General features: G+C 29.4%; 5 protein-coding genes across 9 annotated transcripts; 2 read left to right on the top strand and 3 right to left on the bottom strand.

The window, feature by feature from the left end:
• The first annotated feature begins 1,136 nt into the window (after window positions 1–1,136).
• Window positions 1,137–3,461, top strand: Carmine (AP-3 complex subunit carmine). Its single transcript, XM_083088371.1, has 9 exons — window positions 1,137–1,374; window positions 1,537–1,721; window positions 1,821–2,055; window positions 2,143–2,302; window positions 2,383–2,496; window positions 2,575–2,754; window positions 2,843–3,001; window positions 3,083–3,133; window positions 3,207–3,461. The coding sequence occupies exons 1-9, from the start codon at window positions 1,340–1,342 to the stop codon at window positions 3,339–3,341; spliced, it is 1,254 nt and encodes a 417-aa protein (XP_082944497.1). The 5' UTR covers window positions 1,137–1,339; the 3' UTR covers window positions 3,342–3,461.
• A 314-nt stretch (window positions 3,462–3,775) lies between these two features.
• On the bottom strand, window positions 3,776–5,296 carry LOC145965076 (transcriptional adapter 1). Of its 2 annotated transcripts, none has more exons than XM_083088373.1 (6): window positions 5,147–5,296; window positions 4,985–5,021; window positions 4,706–4,915; window positions 4,262–4,611; window positions 4,057–4,183; window positions 3,776–3,940 (listed from the first exon to the last, which is right to left on the bottom strand). In XM_083088373.1, exons 1-6 carry the CDS (start codon window positions 5,215–5,217, stop codon window positions 3,812–3,814), a joined length of 924 nt encoding a protein of 307 aa, XP_082944499.1. In that variant the 5' UTR covers window positions 5,218–5,296; the 3' UTR covers window positions 3,776–3,811. The 2 variants fall into 2 exon arrangements, with proteins under 2 accessions (XP_082944499.1, XP_082944498.1); XM_083088372.1 differs by having other exon boundaries at window positions 4,024–4,183; window positions 5,147–5,295.
• Window positions 5,297–5,669: 373 nt separating this feature from the next.
• Window positions 5,670–9,690, bottom strand: Pgant35a (polypeptide N-acetylgalactosaminyltransferase 35A). Its single transcript, XM_083088357.1, has 7 exons — window positions 9,451–9,690; window positions 8,975–9,308; window positions 8,217–8,898; window positions 7,105–7,222; window positions 6,482–6,970; window positions 6,259–6,390; window positions 5,670–6,080 (listed from the first exon to the last, which is right to left on the bottom strand). The coding sequence occupies exons 2-7, from the start codon at window positions 9,306–9,308 to the stop codon at window positions 5,919–5,921; spliced, it is 1,917 nt and encodes a 638-aa protein (XP_082944483.1). The 5' UTR covers window positions 9,451–9,690; the 3' UTR covers window positions 5,670–5,918.
• A 166-nt stretch (window positions 9,691–9,856) lies between these two features.
• Window positions 9,857–13,230, top strand: LOC145965077 (syntenin-1). 3 transcript variants are annotated; one of them, XM_083088375.1, is made up of 8 exons: window positions 9,857–10,101; window positions 11,383–11,463; window positions 11,579–11,779; window positions 11,967–12,074; window positions 12,160–12,395; window positions 12,482–12,635; window positions 12,719–12,828; window positions 13,151–13,230. In XM_083088375.1, the coding sequence occupies exons 2-8, from the start codon at window positions 11,413–11,415 to the stop codon at window positions 13,203–13,205; spliced, it is 915 nt and encodes a 304-aa protein (XP_082944501.1). In that variant the 5' UTR covers window positions 9,857–10,101; window positions 11,383–11,412; the 3' UTR covers window positions 13,206–13,230. The 3 variants fall into 3 exon arrangements, with proteins under 3 accessions (XP_082944501.1, XP_082944500.1, XP_082944502.1); XM_083088374.1 differs by lacking the exon at window positions 9,857–10,101 and adding an exon at window positions 10,175–10,247; XM_083088376.1 differs by lacking the exon at window positions 9,857–10,101 and adding an exon at window positions 11,092–11,110.
• Window positions 13,231–14,648: 1,418 nt separating this feature from the next.
• On the bottom strand, window positions 14,649–19,364 carry Cse1 (chromosome segregation 1). 2 transcript variants are annotated; one of them, XM_083088349.1, is made up of 16 exons: window positions 19,137–19,364; window positions 18,905–19,050; window positions 18,471–18,809; window positions 18,286–18,393; window positions 18,113–18,205; window positions 17,864–18,031; window positions 17,655–17,784; window positions 17,419–17,582; window positions 17,143–17,332; window positions 16,807–17,005; window positions 16,472–16,732; window positions 16,227–16,318; window positions 15,856–16,159; window positions 15,579–15,746; window positions 15,171–15,481; window positions 14,649–14,988 (listed from the first exon to the last, which is right to left on the bottom strand). In XM_083088349.1, the coding sequence occupies exons 1-16, from the start codon at window positions 19,219–19,221 to the stop codon at window positions 14,843–14,845; spliced, it is 2,904 nt and encodes a 967-aa protein (XP_082944475.1). In that variant the 5' UTR covers window positions 19,222–19,364; the 3' UTR covers window positions 14,649–14,842. The 2 variants fall into 2 exon arrangements, with proteins under 2 accessions (XP_082944475.1, XP_082944476.1); XM_083088350.1 differs by having other exon boundaries at window positions 15,579–15,626.
• Window positions 19,365–19,435: the final 71 nt, after the last annotated feature.

The following is a 19,435-nucleotide window of genomic DNA, read 5'->3' as shown; positions in this document are numbered from 1 at the left end:
TATTTAGTTCTAATATTGTTAAAGAAATATCATTATAATATAAGCATCAATATGATTGAAAGGTCATAACAGAATTAATTCTATTATGCCCTTTTATGTATCCCCTGTTTCAATTTTTATTCGCAGTAATGAATGAATGCGATTCGATAAAGATTTATCGTTGCGATACAGTTGTCGTTAATTATTTTTTAATTAATTAATACTTATTAATATTTATAGCAAATTATGTTTCGATACTAATTGTAATCGTGTTTAGTACAAAAATTACAATATACGAAGCGTTTCTCATCACTACTTTATTACTCGAGAGTCACCGTGCGAATGATGACAAAGCCGTGATATGTATAGAGCGCTTGCTGTACGTCGCCAAGGCCAAACATGATATTATTGATAATTTTCTGCCGAAATATTTTACGTACTACATATACACGCGGAATTTTAAATTATAGAGGTATATTTTATTTTAAATTAATTATTAAACGATTGATGTATCACGGAACCTTTTGTTATGCTAATGATTTGAATTTATTCGATTGTTTTACCGTGCTTTTCCGAAGTCAAATTTTATAATATTTAGGTTTGCATTTTAAAAGACTGACTTAGAGCGAACTAAATAAATAAATAAATAAATAAATAAATAAATAAATGATGTTGAGAAAAAGAAAAAGAAGACACATAAATAAATAAATAAATAATAGCGTGAAAAGAGAGAACATACTAATATTTTTATATAATAAATTATTATTAATTAAATTATTTATATTTTTATTTATATTATTTATATTATCAGAGGGACATATATGTTACCCTCTGAGAACATTCGTGGACATTGGTTTTGTAGTTCATGTCCGTTTTTAATGTTTACAGAGGGTGTATCGCTTCCAGGGATCACCTAAAAGCGGACTATGACATCTCTCAGTGTCTTCTCTCTGCTAAAAAAATATAAAAAAGTAGACGCGTAATCTCTCGTTTAGGGTACATTTTCATTATTATGTGTGATGCGTTCAAAAAACCTACTTGTAAGTAAAGTAATATTTAATTGACCAATCAGGAAGCAATGTCATGTGAACGCGTGCTTAATGCGCGTTCCCAATGACGTATACGTCATTGGCGTATCCCCTCCAATGCCAACATATCCCCTCCACACGTTGTAAGCGTGCTACTCGGTATTTCTGTTTTCTGTGTGGTAGTGTCATGATATGAAAATGATAGATGTGTAATTATGTACGAAATTTCTCACGAGCTTTTTCGATCGTTTGCGTATCAACATATGTACAATTACTTGGTTTTATTAGTTTAGAATTTTTCTCAAATTGCTCGTCGTTTTTTCTCCACAAAAATGATACACAGTCTCTTCATTATAAATTCTTCTGGGTAAGCATTATAAAAAAAAATAAGCAATAACAAAATATATTTGACAGATCGATTAACACGCTTCCAATGTATGATAATAATTATCTGCTATCAAGTACAGATTTGCGATATTGATTATGTGACATGTAATTATTCCCTTATGTGTTCCATATGGATGCACAGAGATGTTTTTATGGAGAAACATTGGAAAAGTGCAGTCGCACGATCACTCTGCGACTATTTCTTTGATCAACAACGAAGGGTCCTGTCACCGGAAGACACTCCACCAGTAATAGCTACTCCACATCATTACCTCATTAGTATATACCGTTGTAACATGTTTTTTGTGGCGGTATGTATGACAGAAGGTAAATTTGATTTGATAAGATGATGTTCATGGTATGTTTATATATATATATATATATGCGATGATACATAACATACAAATATTTTTCTCCTTTTTCCAGTTCCTCCATTGTTTGTCATTGAATTCTTGCACAGAGTAGTAGATACTTTTGAAGATTATTTCAGTGAATGCACAGAGACAATCATAAAAGAGAACTATGTAGTTGTATATGAATTATTGGACGAAATGTTGGATAATGGTTTTCCATTGGCAACAGAATCCAACATATTGAAGGAATTGATCAAGCCCCCTAATATTTTGCGCACTATAGCAAACACTGTTACAGGCAAATCCAAGTAAATATCCTTTGCTGTGTTTAAACGTTAATACTTTACAGACATGCATAAAAGATTATTTCATATATTCTGTAATTGTAAATATAGTGTTAGCGCAATCCTACCCAGTGGACAACTGTCTAATGTTCCTTGGAGACGAACCGGGGTAAAATATACAAACAATGAAGCTTATTTTGATGTTGTTGAGGAAGTAGATGCAATTATTGATCGAACTGGAGCGACTGTATTTGCAGAAATTCAAGGCTATGTAAGTTTTGTCGTAGATATTTCTCAAACAGATAAATTAATTACATGTTATGTATTAATTATATGCAATTAATTTCTTAGGTTGACTGTTGCATAAAACTAAGCGGTATGCCAGATCTTACACTTTCATTCATGAATCCGAGATTATTTGATGATGTTAGCTTTCATCCTTGTGTTCGATTTAAAAGATGGGAGGTATATATAAATACATGATATATCACACATAATTTTTAATTACAAAATTGGATTTCTAAACTCATATCCTTTTTTTAGTCGGAAAGGATCCTCTCTTTTATTCCACCTGATGGTAATTTTCGTCTTCTTTCATATCACATAGGGTCACAAAGTATTGTAGCAATTCCAATATATGTAAGACATAATATAAGCCTAAAGGAACCAGGAGGTGGCAGATTGGATATAACTGTTGGACCAAAACAGACTATTGGCAGAACAGTGAGTTATCTTCCTAAATAAATGTAAAATTATTTATTATTGTATCAAAATTGTCTTATATATATCATATTATTATTATCCATTATAGGTTGAAAACGTTATTCTTGAAATTCCTATGCCAAAGATAGTCTTAAATTGCACTTTAAGTCCAAACCAAGGAAAATATTCTTTTGATCCCGTCAGTAAAGTATTACTATGGGATATTGGGAGAATTGATGTTTCTAAATTGCCAAATCTTAGAGGATCGGTAAGATAATTATAAAATCTCTAAGGAGATTTAAGTGTATTTAATAATTATAATATATTGGGAAAATTTTTTATATTTCAGATTACAATACAAAATTCTACAACTGTTACTGAATCAAATCCTGCCATTAATGTATGTATAATAATGTCATGTAATAAGATTTCTTTTTTGCAAAATTTTTTAAAATTTAATACCTTGATTTTAGGTGCATTTTACAATTAATCAGTTAGCAGTATCTGGATTAAAAGTAAATCGATTAGATATGTATGGTGAAAAGTATAAGCCTTTCAAAGGTGTCAAATATATTACTAAAGCAGGTAAATTTCAAATAAGGATGTAAATACAATGAATGCCAAGATAAAAAAAAATTGTCTTGTACCTTATATTAAATATAATTATGTTAAATATATATCTAATTGTAATTAAATATATAATATATCCTTATTAATATATACACATATATATATATTTATGATTTATTACCTAATAAATAGACTAATAAACACACAATAGATATATATACATCACAATAGATATATATTACATCAAAAACATACTGATAATTTACTATGTACAAAATGGGAAAACCATCTCAATATGGAAAATGATGTTAAATAAAAATTTAAAACTTTAAATTCTCATTTTAAGTGATTCAGACATGTCTATTCTATATTTTATTTGTACAAAATAAGAGTAGATATAATAATAAATAATTTGAATACTTCTTGATAAAATTAAAGATTAAAAGTAGGTACATGTATTATAATACATATATTAAAAGATATTTCGAACTTTATTTGTATTTGTCTTTCATGTTAAAGATTGACATAATAATTTCTTTGCTTCCAAGTCTTCCCATGTTAGATGAGTAGCATATGTGTACAATCGCTCCATATTAGTAGCATATATAGTATGGTTACTAACGAGATTTTTATAAATCTGGAAAAAAGTGATTAAAGTATATAGTTTTAGCAAAAGATTAAATGTCTATATTCGTTTAAATTCGTATCAAATTTTTTTACCTTTAATGCATATTGTAAATCAGCTGTGCTTACTGGTTTTAATGGTGGTCGAGTACTTTGCGAAGAACAAGCATATGAAAAAGCAGTGGCTTGTTCAGCTTCTTCAAAATTGGGTTTTGATGCAGGGATTTGACCATAAGGTTCCAATACTTCTGTCGGCCTGCATTTTAAAATATTGAATAATACAGAGTATTAATTATGCATAGTACAAATCAGTCTTGTAATTGTAGTGACTTACTCTGAACGGAATGGATTTATGTACATAGAGTTTCTTTTCCATGAACTAGGCACTGGTTCTCCTATATTATATATGAAAGAACCATCATAAACCGCATATCCTTTCCTCCGTGTAAAAACAGCAGTGAGTATATTTTTTAAGAAAATTTGTGTCGCGGCTATAATAATATGTGCAGTATTTTCTTCAGCTCCATCCATGTTGTTTTCCCAAGCCGCCAGCATCAATCGAGCTAACACAAAAGTTCGATCTGGCAGTACAAGTTCTTGGGCACTAGAACGATTGGCACCTATGGGTTCATCACCGACGGGCGACGAAGCTTGACCCAATACTTCCACATACATATCTGCTGGCTACCACAAAGAAGCAATATAAATGCTTATATATAATTCTGTAGTATTATTATTGCTATATATTATGTATATATTATATATAATAGTTACAAACCTCAAAATTAGATTTATCAGTCTTATATTTGCGTTTTAATCTCAGTCTTCTTTCCTTTGAGGTTTTATCTCTATCTATCTTGTAGGTTGGTGTAATAGTGGCTAATCCACGAACTTTATTGAAGAGGCACAACAAAAACTCATTGTGTAGACGGACTTGGTCCTCTGTCATAAGATTACGTGCTTCGCAATCAAATTCTTCCTTTGTGGTCTAAAATCATATTTTCATAAATTATGCGCAAGATTATAAGTGTATATATATCTTAATTAAGAAATTTACCTTCATTTGAAACCACAGCTTCATCTTTTCGAAATACCTAGAGATAAAAAAGAAATAATCATAAAGTTTAAATGTAAATTAAGCTATTCCTGCATCACGTTTATATTGTTTATATTAATATTTATACATGTATCTCGTTCTTTAAACTAGAAAAAATCTTACGCTTTTGCATTTTCGCCAAGCGAAGCCACGAGACTCTTTCTGGCTAAATTTAATTCCTTCGATGTAGTCATTTTTGCAATTTATTTCTGCTTTGTGTACACGTACAAAATTGTTTTGAAATTAGATTTTAGGTTAGATACCTTAAACTTATTATTGACCGAGTTATCGACGAGTTAAAGATAACCGATCATCGGTAAATTTTCGTCATGGTAAAATGGTACACGATAGGACAACATTCATAATTGCTTCATTACATTTTGTTTGGGAGCAAAAAGATTTAGATATATTTCAAAAGTATTTTATGAAACCTTCTAAAAAATGTACAATAATATAAATACAAATTTATTTAATATTATTATATAAATAATGTTTTTACTAAAATAGAATCATTTTACTATTTGTTCTCATTATGTCATGTAAAAATACAACAGAAAGTATTATTCTTAAACTTTACATATAAAATTATTAAATATAAATAAAAAACTTAAACTTACTCTTGTATACAAAAAGGAGAAAACTATAAAAAAAAGAAAGTTTTTTTATATCTATATGTACACGATTTCGAAGAGATGTAATTTTCTATACAATCATACTTTCAATTATTTTAGAGCTTATTTCTTACACTGTTTTTGGTAGATTTTAAAGTTCATGCATGAAATATTTTATCTCTAATTACAATCAGATATATACAATTTACTAATAAAATCTACCATCTTCTTCCAAGCCAATCTTCATAATCTCTTTTCCTATTTTTACGACCTTTTTTTCTACGTCATCTAATTTCCTTTGACGGAATCCTTGATCGGACGAGATCCCAAGTTATCAGCGCTGTATTCGATTTTGTGCATAAATCCATAACAATTTGTGAATTTCTTGCATCATGTGTCACTCCTAGACAGGTTCCTGCTGCCATATTGTAGATAGGTGTACCGTTCTATGTAATAAAATATTTAAATAATTGATTATAAAAACATTTATTACTATTTAAATATATTAAATAATTTATTCGCACTAAGACAATATTTCTAATAATAATCACTATAAATAAAAACAAAAATATTCAAATTTACGACATTCATAATGCAAATACTAATATAAGTGAAAGCTCTTACAATGCGTTTATGGCGCCAATCTTGATTTCCGCCCATTTCGTGACATTTTCCAAGTTTTGGAATTTTTTCAGTTCCTTCCATGCAAAGCATTTGACCAAGAACTAGTTCATTTTTATCAGTCTCATACCACATCTATGTTGTAAAATAAATTATTTATAAAATGATAAAATCCTTCTTCATTGATAAATCTAAATAAATATAAATATTCGGCACAAATATTTACCTGTGATTTAATTCTTAAACACGGCATCAAGATAAGTTTTGAGCCTTTGGTTTTGATATCCTTCTCACTCTGAATACAGAGCACAGAATTTGAAAGTCTGATTTGATATTGATCGGTATAATTTCTTTTTCTTGAATGCCAAGGTTGCATCGGTCTTTGTTCGAGTTTAGACCACTTATCTTTTAGTCGTTTTTCTGTATCATCAGGCAATGTTAATTCTGGATAAACCAACTTCAAATACCAGTCAAAAGTCTTGCACTCTAACTTTTGGCGCAATGCTAGCCGTTCCGAGATATCGCCGTAATCAATTGCTTTAGCATTTTTCAGGAAATAATCTTTATACTCGTCCATCCATACGTGCGCAACTCGCAATGAGTTTTTCAACATGGTGTCGTGTGGATCGTCCGAGCCATACGGTCGTCGTTTTCTAAATACATGACCTACCCGTGAACAGGGAATCAACTCGATACTACCACCACACATCCATATCTAGAAAGAAACATAATAATTAATAATTTGATTATTATTATTAATATTATTATTATTATTAATAATCTGATTAATAATTTTGTTATTTACGAGTCACGAATTAAATTTGAAAAATAAGTGTAATTAATTTTTACTCGGAATGATATTTCAAGATTTTCTCCACCCCAAACGTCCATACCAGTGTCGTATTCTCCTATCTTTATAAAATATTCTCTATCAATGGCAAACAATCCACCGGCCATTGTTGGCGATCTGTTTTGTAATAAAAAATATTTATTTATGAAAAAATTAAATTATGCATAAACGTATTTATAATTAAATATGTTTGCGATATTAATATATACAGGATGTCCCATTTTAATGTCCCACCCCAAATAACTTTCTTATTTTTAATTTTAGAAAAAGATGTTTCAGACAAAAGTTGTATGGTTTCGAGGGGGCCATAAGATGGTACCATTGGTTTGACCTTGAAGAGTCATTTGAAGGTCACGTGAAGGTCACTTCAATTTTTTTAAATGGAACACCCTATATATTTTTGCACATTCTTATAGCTTATATCGAGAGCTTTCCAAAACACTATAATTAAGTACCTTTTCGTTAAGTACTTTTTGAGTTATGAGGCTTGAAATAATTTCTTAATTTTACATAAACCGTAAAATATCTTGTAAAATATTCATTTTTCGATTATCTTATCTTAATACGTTTATGTACAAAATAATGAGAGGAATCAATTGGTGTAAAGAAAACACATAGTTGTTTTTAAGAAAAAATATGGAATTGTTAATTGCAAATTACATATTTTTTCTTCAAAACAACTGTGTTTTCTTTACACCAATTGATTCCTCTCATTATTTTGTACATAAAAGTATTAAGGTAAGATAATTGAAAAATGAATATTTTACAAGATATTTTACGGTTTATGTAAAATTAAGAAATTATTTCAAGCCTCATAACTCAAAAAGTACTTAACGAAAAGGTACTTAATTATAGTGTTTTGGAAAGCTCTCGAAATAAGCTACAAGAATGTGCAAAAATATATAGGGTGTTCCATTTAAAAAAATTGAAGTGACCTTCACGTGACCTTCAAATGACTCTTCAAGGTCAAACCAATGGTACCATCTTATGGCCTCCTCGAAATCATACAACTTTTGTCTGAAACATCTTTTTCTAAAATTAAAAATAAGAAAGTTATTTGGGGTGGGACATTAAAATGGGACACCCTGTATAGATATAAAAAGATTCTTACTTGATAGGCTTTACAAAATCATCTTCATGTTTTAATGTTCCAATTGGTAAATTATCCCATTTAAAGTGAAGACCCCAGTTAAATCCACCTCTCACCAATGGGCTGCCAGTATATTGAAATGTATCTGCATTAATAATGTCAATTACCGGCATTGGTACAATAGTTTTCGAATAGGCAATCCTTGATAAAAGTGGCTCTATCCATATCTCATTTACTTCTATGTGACTATCCAGAAAGATTAGAACGTCGCCGGTAGCTTTTCTCGCTCCAAAAACTCGTGCTCTAATTAATCCTTCTCTTTTCTTGGTCTTAAACAATCGTACTTTAGCATCAAAATTATTCTTGATATATGCATGTATTTTTTCATGGAATATATCGCTGTCACTAAAATCATTCACCAAAATAATCTCATGCAGGAGAGCCGCCGGCGTTCTCTCAAGTATAGAATGTAAGGATCTCAACAGTGTTGTATAATGTTCATTGTAGAAACAAATAATTATACTGGCATTTGGCAAATTGGAGGAATATTTTTGTGTTTTGCACAATTTATGCCTCGTATCTGGTACATTTCTTCGTACTCCAAGGTTGTCTGATATCAAGACATTGAAAGCATAATTCTTGTATCCTGCAGTTCTTTTTTGTTGATCTTCCATATTTTTTACCATACCTAATTCATCTAAACCTATTGAAATTTGTTTGATTACATTCTCAAATTTTATAATCTGCTACTAATGTAATCTAATATCAGAGATTAATACCTTGATCCAAGGTAACTGCAGGTTTTACTGGAGCAGGTTGTAATTGCTTTAAGAGTAGATTATTGCTCCTATCATTTTTATTGACCTTCAGATTGTAGGCTTTCTTGTCAGATAGAATTTGTTTTTCGTTGCGAGCGACAATAATGTTGTCACGTAACATGATTTCTTTATCAATTTCTTTTTCTTTATGAATAGATACACCAGGAACTAACATCGTGGGACTGGCAGTGATATTGTTTTGCGACAGTCTTGAATAGAGATATAGACTGAAAGCCCATGTTAAGGAAGCTATCACTATTCCCAATAGGAATGACACGTATCTCGTGGATATCATCTATAAAAAGAAAAAGATAAATAGTCAATGAGATTGCTCAACTATCTTTATAAAAATGAAATATTAAACAATTTTTTCGAATCTCCGATATACGATATATACATATAATATGAATCAATCCTAGTTTTTTATAAGCACTCACCGTAAATTATAATTCGATTGCAATGCACATAATGTAAAATATTTATACAATTTTTTCAGAACGCATCTTGGCGATCAAACAGCGATCTTTAATTGACAGCCGGGTGCAAGTAGGCTGCCATTTTTAGCAGTCACGTGGAGAAGGGAGGGGCAATTAATCAATATGGCTTCTTTCCCGCTAAATTTGAATGCAATTTCATCTTCCGCTAATCCACTAGACATTATTACACTTTATTTCGAATAATTTTCTTGATTAAATTATGCATTCGTATAATATTATTATATCTTTGACATCAATATTATTATTAAAATTGCTCAGCAAGTTAACAGATAAGAGAGTAGGCCATTTAAATTCAGAAATTTAAATTTAGCCAAGTATAGAGACGCCATATTGATTGAATTGTCTGCTAGATGCTACAGATGATATAAGAAAAGAGGCATTTGAGATAGAGCGAGAGCTCTTGTCAATAACAGTGGGTGATTGTTCATCCTACGTACAACTGTGTTCGATTTGTTTATTCTGGTTATTCCCTTGTGCTGTAAAAAGTGAAAAGAAGTATCAGCAATTATACCAGGAACGTCCACCGTTTATATTAATTTATTGAAGTAGTGATACAGTAGAACAATTGGTACATTGACACTTTATCCGTTGGTGAGTTGTGCAATTTTATGACTAATATATTCGTCATAATATCGGTATGTGGTATTTTCCATATTATCATTGTACTATGAATAGATGTATCTCAATCCTGTTATCACTAATTGTAACATATTCTATGCATTCAATATATGTATTTAGTAAGTATACTGATATCACATAGAGATGTATATAGAAGAGTTATTCTTAATGAATGATGTGTAACACTTTTAACAAATATAAGACAAGTAACAGCATTTATTTTAAATAAAAGTTACTTAATAAAATATATATTTATTAATATATTTTTAAATAAAATAATTAATAAATATAATTAATAATATATATTTAAATAAAAGTAATAAAAAAAATAGGTATCCTATATGTCTCATTGAATATTTTCTTTTTGTTGAAAAAAAAAAAACTAATTTTGTATATTCTTAAGTGTTTGTTGGGTTAGGATTTTAATCTTTTTATTGCAGGATTTTAGTCTCTTCTTATATAAAATATGATAATAGCACATCATATAAAAGCTCTAATTTTGCATATTTACTCCTATTTAGTATCTAATTTTTTCTATCCTTCTTTTCCTCTGCCACTTCAAATCTGTCAACAACGATCAAAAGTTAATAGAATATCATAATATCCTGAAAAGAATAAAAAAAAATTTTTGAAAGATGCAAGCAATTCAGTAGAATCTCTTTGTTTTAAAAGATTTTTATCATTATCAATATTTTATAACGTTTTTTAAGATATCACTTATAACAAAAGATATGATTCATACATTAAATATGATTCATATATTGAATATGATAAAAACTCTAATTGACAATTGAATTAAATGTTTGAAAATTTTATGTGTATACGCATAATTGTATTTCACTGCATAGATGTATCTCTAAACTAATTATTTTATGTTTTTTATTTGATATATTATACAATGTATATTTCCTGTGTTTTCAGAATTAAAATGAATAAACTAATACTTATTTCTGATTAGATTAGATTAGATTAGAAGTAGCAGGTAATTATGTAATTAAATAAGTTGGATTTCATACTTGAATTTATCAATTAGATTTATTTTTAATTGAATAAATATTATTTGATTAAAAGTATTTATATATTATTAAAATCCCTTTAAAATATATTTTATTTTTAATGTAATTCTATTCTTCTTAATAAATCTAAAAAATGTATAATTAAATTAATAAATATAAAAATCTTGATAATATAAAAAATTGATAATAGATTTAGCTATCAATATTGATAATATAATATCTGATTTTTTGATTACAGGAAAGTATTTATAGGAAAAAGAAATTCAAAATGTCTCTTTATCCTACACTGGAAGACATGAAAGTAGATCACATGATGAAGGTAAGTTAAAGTTCCATAATCTATAGACTGCAAAATCAAGAATATTATAGTTTAATATGAAATTATCCGAGATAAGCTTATATTTTATATACTGTACTAATTAAAATCATTATAGGCTCAAGTGCAAGCGGAATCACAATATGCCATTCCAATGCCAACCGAACCTGCAGTTCCTTCAGCTCCGGTTTACGTTCCTTCTGCACCCAGTGCATTATATCCATCTTTGGGAGATTACATGGGACTCGAGCTAAATGAAGAGACCATTGCACAGAATATGCCTGAATATGCGCTCGCTAAACGTGAAATTGCAAATGACGTATGTTAATGTTATATCAATTGTAGTCTAATTTTGTAATTAATCTTAATCTTAATTATGAACTTCAAATCCAAAAAAAGAAAATTACATTATTTTGAAAAATTAACTTATTAATTACTTTCGTTCTAAAAAAAAAATTAATTTCCATTTTAAAAAATATTAAGAAAAATTAATATTATGATTTCAGGTGACACTAACTTCACCAACATATAATTCATTAACAGGGATTGTCGCTCCTTTGTCAGGACAGTCAGTGGCTTTACAGAAAGCTCATGTAACAAATGGTATTAGAGAGGTAATATTTATTTCCTAAACATGAAATTCTATGATTATATGTAAAATACACTACACAATATTTCAAGCATTTTATTTCTTTACAGTTGATATTATGTAAAGATGCTGATGGAAAAATTGGTGTTAGAGTACATGCAATAAATAATGGGATCTTTGTATGCCTTGTGAGTCAAAATTCTCCAGCAGCAATGGCTGGATTACGTTTTGGTGATCAAATTTTAAACATTAATGATGTATGTGTTGCTGGGTATTCAATGGATCAAGTGCATAAGCTGCTCCGTAATGCAAATACCAATGGAATTAGAGTGGCTATACGTGATAGGTCAGTTCATTTTTTATTTATAAAAATTTCAATTCTGCCAAAATGTTTGTTTTCTTTGTGAATATAATCTCATTGGTTTATTGTAGACCATTGGAACGTACTGTAACGATGCATAAAGATAGTATGGGTTACATTGGGTTTCAATTTAAGAATGGAAAAATAATTGCTCTAGTAAAAGATTCTTCGGCCGCGCGAAATGGACTCTTAACCGATCATCAGATACTCGAGATCAATGGAAAGGTTTGCACCGCGTTATGTCTATTTTTTATTTAGTCTAATAGATTAAATAATTATTCAATTAAATAAATTTCGATATTTCACAGAATGTAGTTGGGATGAAAGATAAAGATATTACGACAGAGATTGAAAATGGTGGAAATATCATCACAGTGACAATAATTCCATCCTACATTTATGATCACATGGTGAAAAAGTATGTATTTTGTACTAAACAATATGTAGTTTGTAATAACCATAATATGATATTGTATCAGATGTAATGTTATGTCACTTAAATTATGCAAATTTTATGTTAGGCAATAGAAATGTTCTCTTATAAATATTAATATAACAAAATATATAATATTTTGATATAAATAATTTATATATATATATATATATATATATATATATATATATATTTATCTATTTATTTACTTATTTATATTATTTATGTATGTATGTATATATATTTATTTATTTTTAAATATTTTATATAGATAATAACCAATATAATATATGTACTTTTTCTACAGAATGTCCAGTAGTTTGCTGAAGAATTTGATGGATCATTCTGTACTGGATCTTTAAATAAATAAGGAAATGAATTGCCAAATTTATGTATGCCATATCGCCAATTATCGATCGGCACGTGCATTATTCTCTATAACTCTTTATTACAAAGAAAATAATATGAATATTCTACAGATACATTATAAACACAAGATGCCAATCATATTATTGCAAGCATGACATATGTGATATCTATCTAGAGTGTAGAGCCTAGAGTTCCATGTCAATCTCGACATTAATTGGCTAAAAATCATGAAAAGATATATATCAAAGATATTTATCAAAGATTATTTTTTATACAAAAGCACACCAAATCTTACTAGAATACATGGACTTATTGTTCAATACAAGAAGAAAATTCTTCATTGCATTTATCCAAACAGTATATGCTTTGCATAAGATAATTGTATTCTAATTTACTTTTTATTTATACAAAAGGATAAAAATTTATTGCAATATTTCAAACATTGATATTGAATGATAAAAAATTATTATTTATTTTTCCTAATTCAAAATTTTAAGAAAATCGTTTTGATTCAATATAAAATTTTTATTAATGTGTTTTTCACAAAATCTTGTATAATTAATATATTTTTGTACGAAAAAATCCAACTTTTATTTTTATATTTGTAAGAAACCGTAAAAATTATTGATATGTTATTAAACTACTATAAACTTTATTTTTGTTAACTTTTGAATGTATCCATATATTTATTTGGTATTTATTTATCGCGACTTTTTATCTATCATGTTACAGTAACAGAGACAAAAATTTTTCAGAAAAATAAATACAATGTATAATTAGTAATATGCCAATATCTTTCGCACATACTTTCTAGTATCTTTATGGGTATTTTAAGCAAAGACAATTAATATTATATCGTATTGATATCGATTTTTCGAATAAATTTTCTCAATTATTTAGAAAAATAGTATATATTGTATTATATGTTCAAAAAGTGTCTCGACTATAATTTATAATACTTCAATAAAAGCACAATCTTTTTTTATCGCAACTTTAAACTGTTGGTATTAGTACTATTTTATTTTAGATAAGCTTAAAGAAAACTTTAAAATCAATACATTATAAATGTTTTCACTCCACATTTGAGAAATATGAAAGAAATTTAGATATTCAATAATAAATGGATATGTGTATTTCAAGAACATTTAAGAAACAATTTGTGCAACTTAAGAGTGCCAATATTACTTTACATGTAAATATAATATAATGTAGTTTATAATTATGTATTATTTGATTTTATTAAATAAAGGATTAAAAGAAAAAGAAATAAATTACATGTTTAATAAAGTGAGTTGTACATAGAGAAGCAAAAAAAGATACAAACTTTTTTCAATTTTTGTGCATTGAAAAATACAATTACAGAGAGATTTATGTATTCTGTTTTATTCAGCAATAATATGATATATATAGGATAGGCAAAACAAACGGTATAAAAATGACACAAATATTTCCTATTATATTTCCTATTACAAATAGGCTGAACCGATAATGTGTATTTTTCATAAATTGTACAGTTACCGTATATAAAAAAGGGGGATTCTTTATATAATTACAATTTATCAAATTCAATATTATTAATTTTTCGAGCTATCAAATGGATCTTTAATCTATCTCGGATATCTAGCTCATATTATGCAACAGTAATACCGGCCGTTTGGAGATAATTTCTCAAGTGGTTTGCATTCGGTTCAGGAATTTGACCCAACAATCCTGGCAATTGTCCCGGCGATAGTCTTCCGAGGCCTTGTGCCAAATGCAAACGTATATCACCAACATCTGTCAATATATATATATATTTTCTATCTAGAGATATACTTTAATACATATACGAAAAAAGTATGTAATATAAAAACCATAGACACAAAGAATATATATGTATCTATGGTAAGAAAATAACGTTTTGATAAAAAAAAATATTCATAAAATTAAAGACTGAAACAAAAAAATTCGACACTTACTTGGCAAAGGATCTTTCCGCGGATTTCTTGCACAAATGAGTTGACTATAACCCACTTGATATCCAACTGTGTCGTCAACTTCCGGGAACACATCATCCTCCGGTAATAAGGTTTGATCTTGTGGCAGCTCAAAGAATTCCACTAATGCGGCCAATAGACGAGGATAGTATGAATTGTACGGAGCTTCAAGCATTGCGGGACAATCGATCAACAAATTCGACATTCCGACAGCTACCACTTTGCGCTCTATTACACCTGCTATCTTTTGCAGATCGGTTACGAACACACGCTCCACTACCATTCCAAACATTCTAAGCACAAAAGATTTACTATAGTTTCTTGTCCTCTTGAATGCAATGTATATGCATTTTTTTATATTATATAGTATATTATATTTATAAAACTTACTGTGGTTGTATCTGGTCAATAATCGCGATCAAGTTCGATGAATTATATCTAATAATATAATATGCAAAAAATACTATTAGACCTTTCACAAACTTCGTTGTTTTCGAGATAGAAAGTCTTTGAAAAAGAAGTATGAAGATCTGTCTCATGTATGGCTCTAAAATGCTCCTGTAATATTACTGGTGTTATATAATTGATGCATTAACTGTCAGATATGAAATGTAAATAAAAATACATAAAAAGATAAGAAAAAAGAGAGAGAGAAATAAGTTCTTACGGTTCAAAGTATTCAATGATGCTTTGTATTAATAAAAATCCTTCATGATCGTTTGCTTTTGATGCAATTAATTTCTGGAATACTCCTAGTAATGCACTCGTCTTATCTTGCGCTACAATCTGATGTGAACCATGACTAATAAATGCTTGTAACAAACGATTTAAAGGATGAATATTGGCTTGACGTTCGAATAATACGGGTGACAATAGACACGGGAATAAAGCCATGTATGTCTCTGGTATATTTTGATTAGTTTGTAACTCCAAAAGCAGTGCAAGAATTTGAAAGACATAAGGAATAAACTCTGAAAGATAAATATATGGATATTTATGATTTGTAATTATATGATATGTGATATCAAAATAATTTACCTGGTATATCTTGTTGTAAAATTTCTTGGAAAATGGGAAATAATGCTTGTTCGAAAGATGACACTGCTTCAGGATTTGTTTTACAAACAATTCTGGAGAAAAAAAAATGTGTTAGTATGAAGTACGCGAAAATATCGTAAAGTATCAAATAAGAAGAAGAATATAAACAGAATTGAAGCAATTTAAATTTTTGACCAATATATAAACAATATACCATGCCATTATATAAAAATCGGATAGCTTACTTGATGGATAAACTTAAGGTTTCAAAGAGATAATGATTAAAGTTTGGTCGGCTTGGATTCCTAGATACAATCGCGAGTTTTTCGGTGAGTTTCGGAAGTAATTCAGCCAAGAAAGGCACCACGGCTTCTTGTAAAATTCCAAAACTTCTCATAATTGCTTTCATGACATATTCGTTTTCCTCGGAACCCGAAATGTTCATACACGCGAAAAGTCCTTTCAATAAATCTGTTGCTAGCGGTGATAGATCGACACCTTTGACTCTAGAAAGTTTTAATCGAATTTTCAATCATTATTCATAGATTAGTGATTAAGATATTGTTCTGTTATTTCTTACATGGACAAATTATCAGCACCCCTCATTGCTAATATTTTTTCAATTGTACAAGCAGCATAACTGTGCACGACGATACTGCTGGCGCTGAGATGTCTTATCAGTTGCGGCAAACTTCCTATTACCATATCACGTGGTAATATCGATCTAAATGTCATTATAAATTTTATTCCATCTGCTTTAAGTACCGGAAACTCATTCACTGAAATTAATTATAAACTATATGACATTTTATTTTTAAAAAATTATATTGAATAAATAAAATTAATCTTAAATTTAAAAGATAGAAATTAAAGTTTAGTCACACAAACTAAATAACTCTTTCAAAATATTCAATACCATTTGGTTTTGCCAGTTCAGGTTCAATATGTTGTCCAGCAAATTGCGGTAACGAGACCAGCTCGCTGCTTTGAGTTACTCCGTGCTTTTGCGTCTGTGCTTTACTTGCACTACTAGTAACAAGATAAATAGCAGCGTCTTTGCTGCGCCAATTTTCTGACGGCTTATCGGCATAGTTTTGCAACATTATCTAAAAAAATGCACGAATATAGCAAATACATACATATTATAATATCTGTAATAAAATAAAAAATTAATTCTCATAGATGTATATACCTGTATATATGCTCCAAAGATTTCCATAATTTTTGCTTCAAAATATTTAGACAATACTTTAACTAAATCACATGCAGCACGCCTTCTGGTATCCACATCACTGCCTTCAATATCTCGTCTAATATATTCTTCAGGATTATCTTCAAATAATTCACTGTCCGACTCTGCAACATTAATGATCTGTTAATACAAAAATTCAAGCAAATTATTATATTTTTATATTGATACAATTATACCTCTAAATTCCATGTTAGGGATAATGACTTTTTCACATATACTGCTAAGAGTTGTTGAATCTTCGAATAAATGCCTATATTGTGCTCGATCGGCTACTGTAGCCAGGAATTGCAACGCATTTGAAACTAGCTGTAATAATATATTATGCAGATATATTACATTTTATAATGTTTAAAAACTTTAGAAGCGATATTAAAATTTTACTTACTGCATCGTATTTAGGTTGTTGTCCTGTAGATGTAAGTAAGTTCCAAACTGCTGTAACAAATTCAGGTAAATATGGTTGGAATTCCTCATCATATTTTTGAGCATATAGACCAACATTGTCGCACACTTGCGATTTTAATTGTTCTATTACACCTGCTTCTTCCTCGCCCTTCAAATAAATTTCAGATTAAAGAATTATATAAATTTTGTACATTTAATTGTAATGTAATAATATTAGTATATAAATTACTGTAGTCTGCAAGGAGGGAACATCCACATTTAACAAGGTATGAAAGTTTCTCATCCATGCTTCCATATTATCTTCAAAAAATTCTGGTAGATCCTGTGTGCCAATTATATAACTCTTAGCAACAAATTTTTATTTATTTTCATTTTGCATGTAGATATAATGAACATACTTACTTGAAAATTAAGAGAATAGAACACTTTACATAAAATAACTAAAGAATTATATATGACTCTTAAAGCATCTACATTATTAGCGTGTACTTGCGTTAAATTCATTGTAGCCTGTAAAATACTTTTCTTTAGGATCACTTCTCTATAAGAATGCATAATTCCAATATGTACAAAAAACAATAACTCACTAAAAACAGATCTGTTAAAGGCTTCGCAAACTTATCCAGTACAAATTTTATTTCTCTCCATAGAGTCTCACTTTTAAATTCATATCTATATCTTTTAAACAAGGAGTGCGCAGTGTGTAAAACTCCATTAATTATGTGAAAATCACCAGTATTGAATTTTTCTACCATCTGATCAATTAATTCTGGCCATTTATTGGGAAAATCATACTTTCCAATAATAGATACAGCATCCGATAATTGTTTTTGTATTGAATCTGGCGAATGTAACATTAGATTAATAATTAATTTCTTGATAGCGTCTCTATCCTGAACATGTATACGATCTACTGAATCTTCGTCCTGAAATAAAAGCAAAGGATCCCATCATTGTAAGTATCATATTATGATTTACATTGTATGCGCGATCTCTAGGATGAACCAAACGAAACACCCACCACTTTCCAATTGCGCTTAACATAATTCTTGAATGCAACAGCACCAGCGATTCTAATGGTTATGTTAATTTCAGATTTGTCTACCAAATGAAGCAGCAGTAAGGGGTAGTTTTGATTGACTTCCACTGATTCTAAAAACTTCTCGGCTGAAAATATAAAACGGATATATATTAATACGAGTACGCTAAACGTTTCAAAGCGATAATAAATTTGGAGTAGGTTAGGTACCGACCTGGACGCCTGACATTGACGTCCGGGCTAAGGGTGTGCTTCAAATATTCGCTCAACGTAACCAGATTATCATCGGTGAGCTCCATATTGGCGATTGAAAATAAATCGCTTCTAACTCGTAGATGCCTCTTTCAGAAAGTATAACACGACATCGACAGAGAAACCTAAAATCAACACCGCATCATCTACGGATGCAATACCGCGACAACCGGCTTTCAGCTGCGGCGCATTACACCACCTGCGTTCGCTATTGGCTGTTGGCTGACGTTCGCGGTACTGAACAGAATTGGCGGGAATGTG

This window comes from Camponotus vicinus, unplaced genomic scaffold (genome assembly GCF_025532165.1).
Source record: "Camponotus vicinus isolate PSW18456_S1 unplaced genomic scaffold, iyCamVici1.0 SCAF_14, whole genome shotgun sequence".
NCBI lineage: Eukaryota > Metazoa > Arthropoda > Insecta > Hymenoptera > Formicidae > Camponotus > Camponotus vicinus.
The sequence above is the reverse complement of the archived record's forward strand: the minus strand, read 5'-3'. Positions and strand labels throughout refer to the sequence as shown.

Bases quoted from the DNA above. Each gene is read 5' to 3' on its own strand.
- Carmine (XM_083088371.1), top strand. From the start codon at position 1,340: ATGATACACAGTCTCTTCATTATAAATTCTTCTGG. The intron at 1,375-1,536 runs GTAAGCATTATA...ATGGATGCACAG, and splicing joins TTCATTATAAATTCTTCTGG to AGATGTTTTTATGGAGAAAC. The intron at 2,303-2,382 runs GTAAGTTTTGTC...TTAATTTCTTAG, and splicing joins TTGCAGAAATTCAAGGCTAT to GTTGACTGTTGCATAAAACT.
- LOC145965076 (XM_083088372.1), bottom strand. From the start codon at position 5,217: ATGACTACATCGAAGGAATTAAATTTAGCCAGAAAGAGTCTCGTGGCT. The intron at 4,916-4,984 runs GTAAATTTCTTA...ATATGATTTTAG, and splicing joins AGCTGTGGTTTCAAATGAAG to ACCACAAAGGAAGAATTTGA. The intron at 3,941-4,023 runs GTAAAAAAATTT...ACTTTTTTCCAG, and splicing joins ATTTACAATATGCATTAAAG to ATTTATAAAAATCTCGTTAG.
- Pgant35a (XM_083088357.1), bottom strand. From the start codon at position 9,308: ATGATATCCACGAGATACGTGTCATTCCTATTGGGAATAGTGATAGCT. The intron at 6,971-7,104 runs GTAAAAATTAAT...GTTTCTTTCTAG, and splicing joins ATCTTGAAATATCATTCCGA to ATATGGATGTGTGGTGGTAG. The intron at 6,391-6,481 runs GTAAATATTTGT...TTTACAACATAG, and splicing joins GTTTAAGAATTAAATCACAG to ATGTGGTATGAGACTGATAA.
- LOC145965077 (XM_083088374.1), top strand. The intron at 11,780-11,966 runs GTATGTTAATGT...TTATGATTTCAG, and splicing joins AACGTGAAATTGCAAATGAC to GTGACACTAACTTCACCAAC. The intron at 12,075-12,159 runs GTAATATTTATT...ATTTCTTTACAG, and splicing joins TAACAAATGGTATTAGAGAG to TTGATATTATGTAAAGATGC.
- Cse1 (XM_083088349.1), bottom strand. From the start codon at position 19,221: ATGGAGCTCACCGATGATAATCTGGTTACGTTGAGCGAATATTTGAAG. The intron at 17,333-17,418 runs GTATATACATCT...GCATTTTTTTAG, and splicing joins TCTTTGGAGCATATATACAG to ATAATGTTGCAAAACTATGC. The intron at 15,482-15,578 runs GTAAGTTTTATA...TTTTGTGCTTAG, and splicing joins ATTGACCAGATACAACCACA to AATGTTTGGAATGGTAGTGG.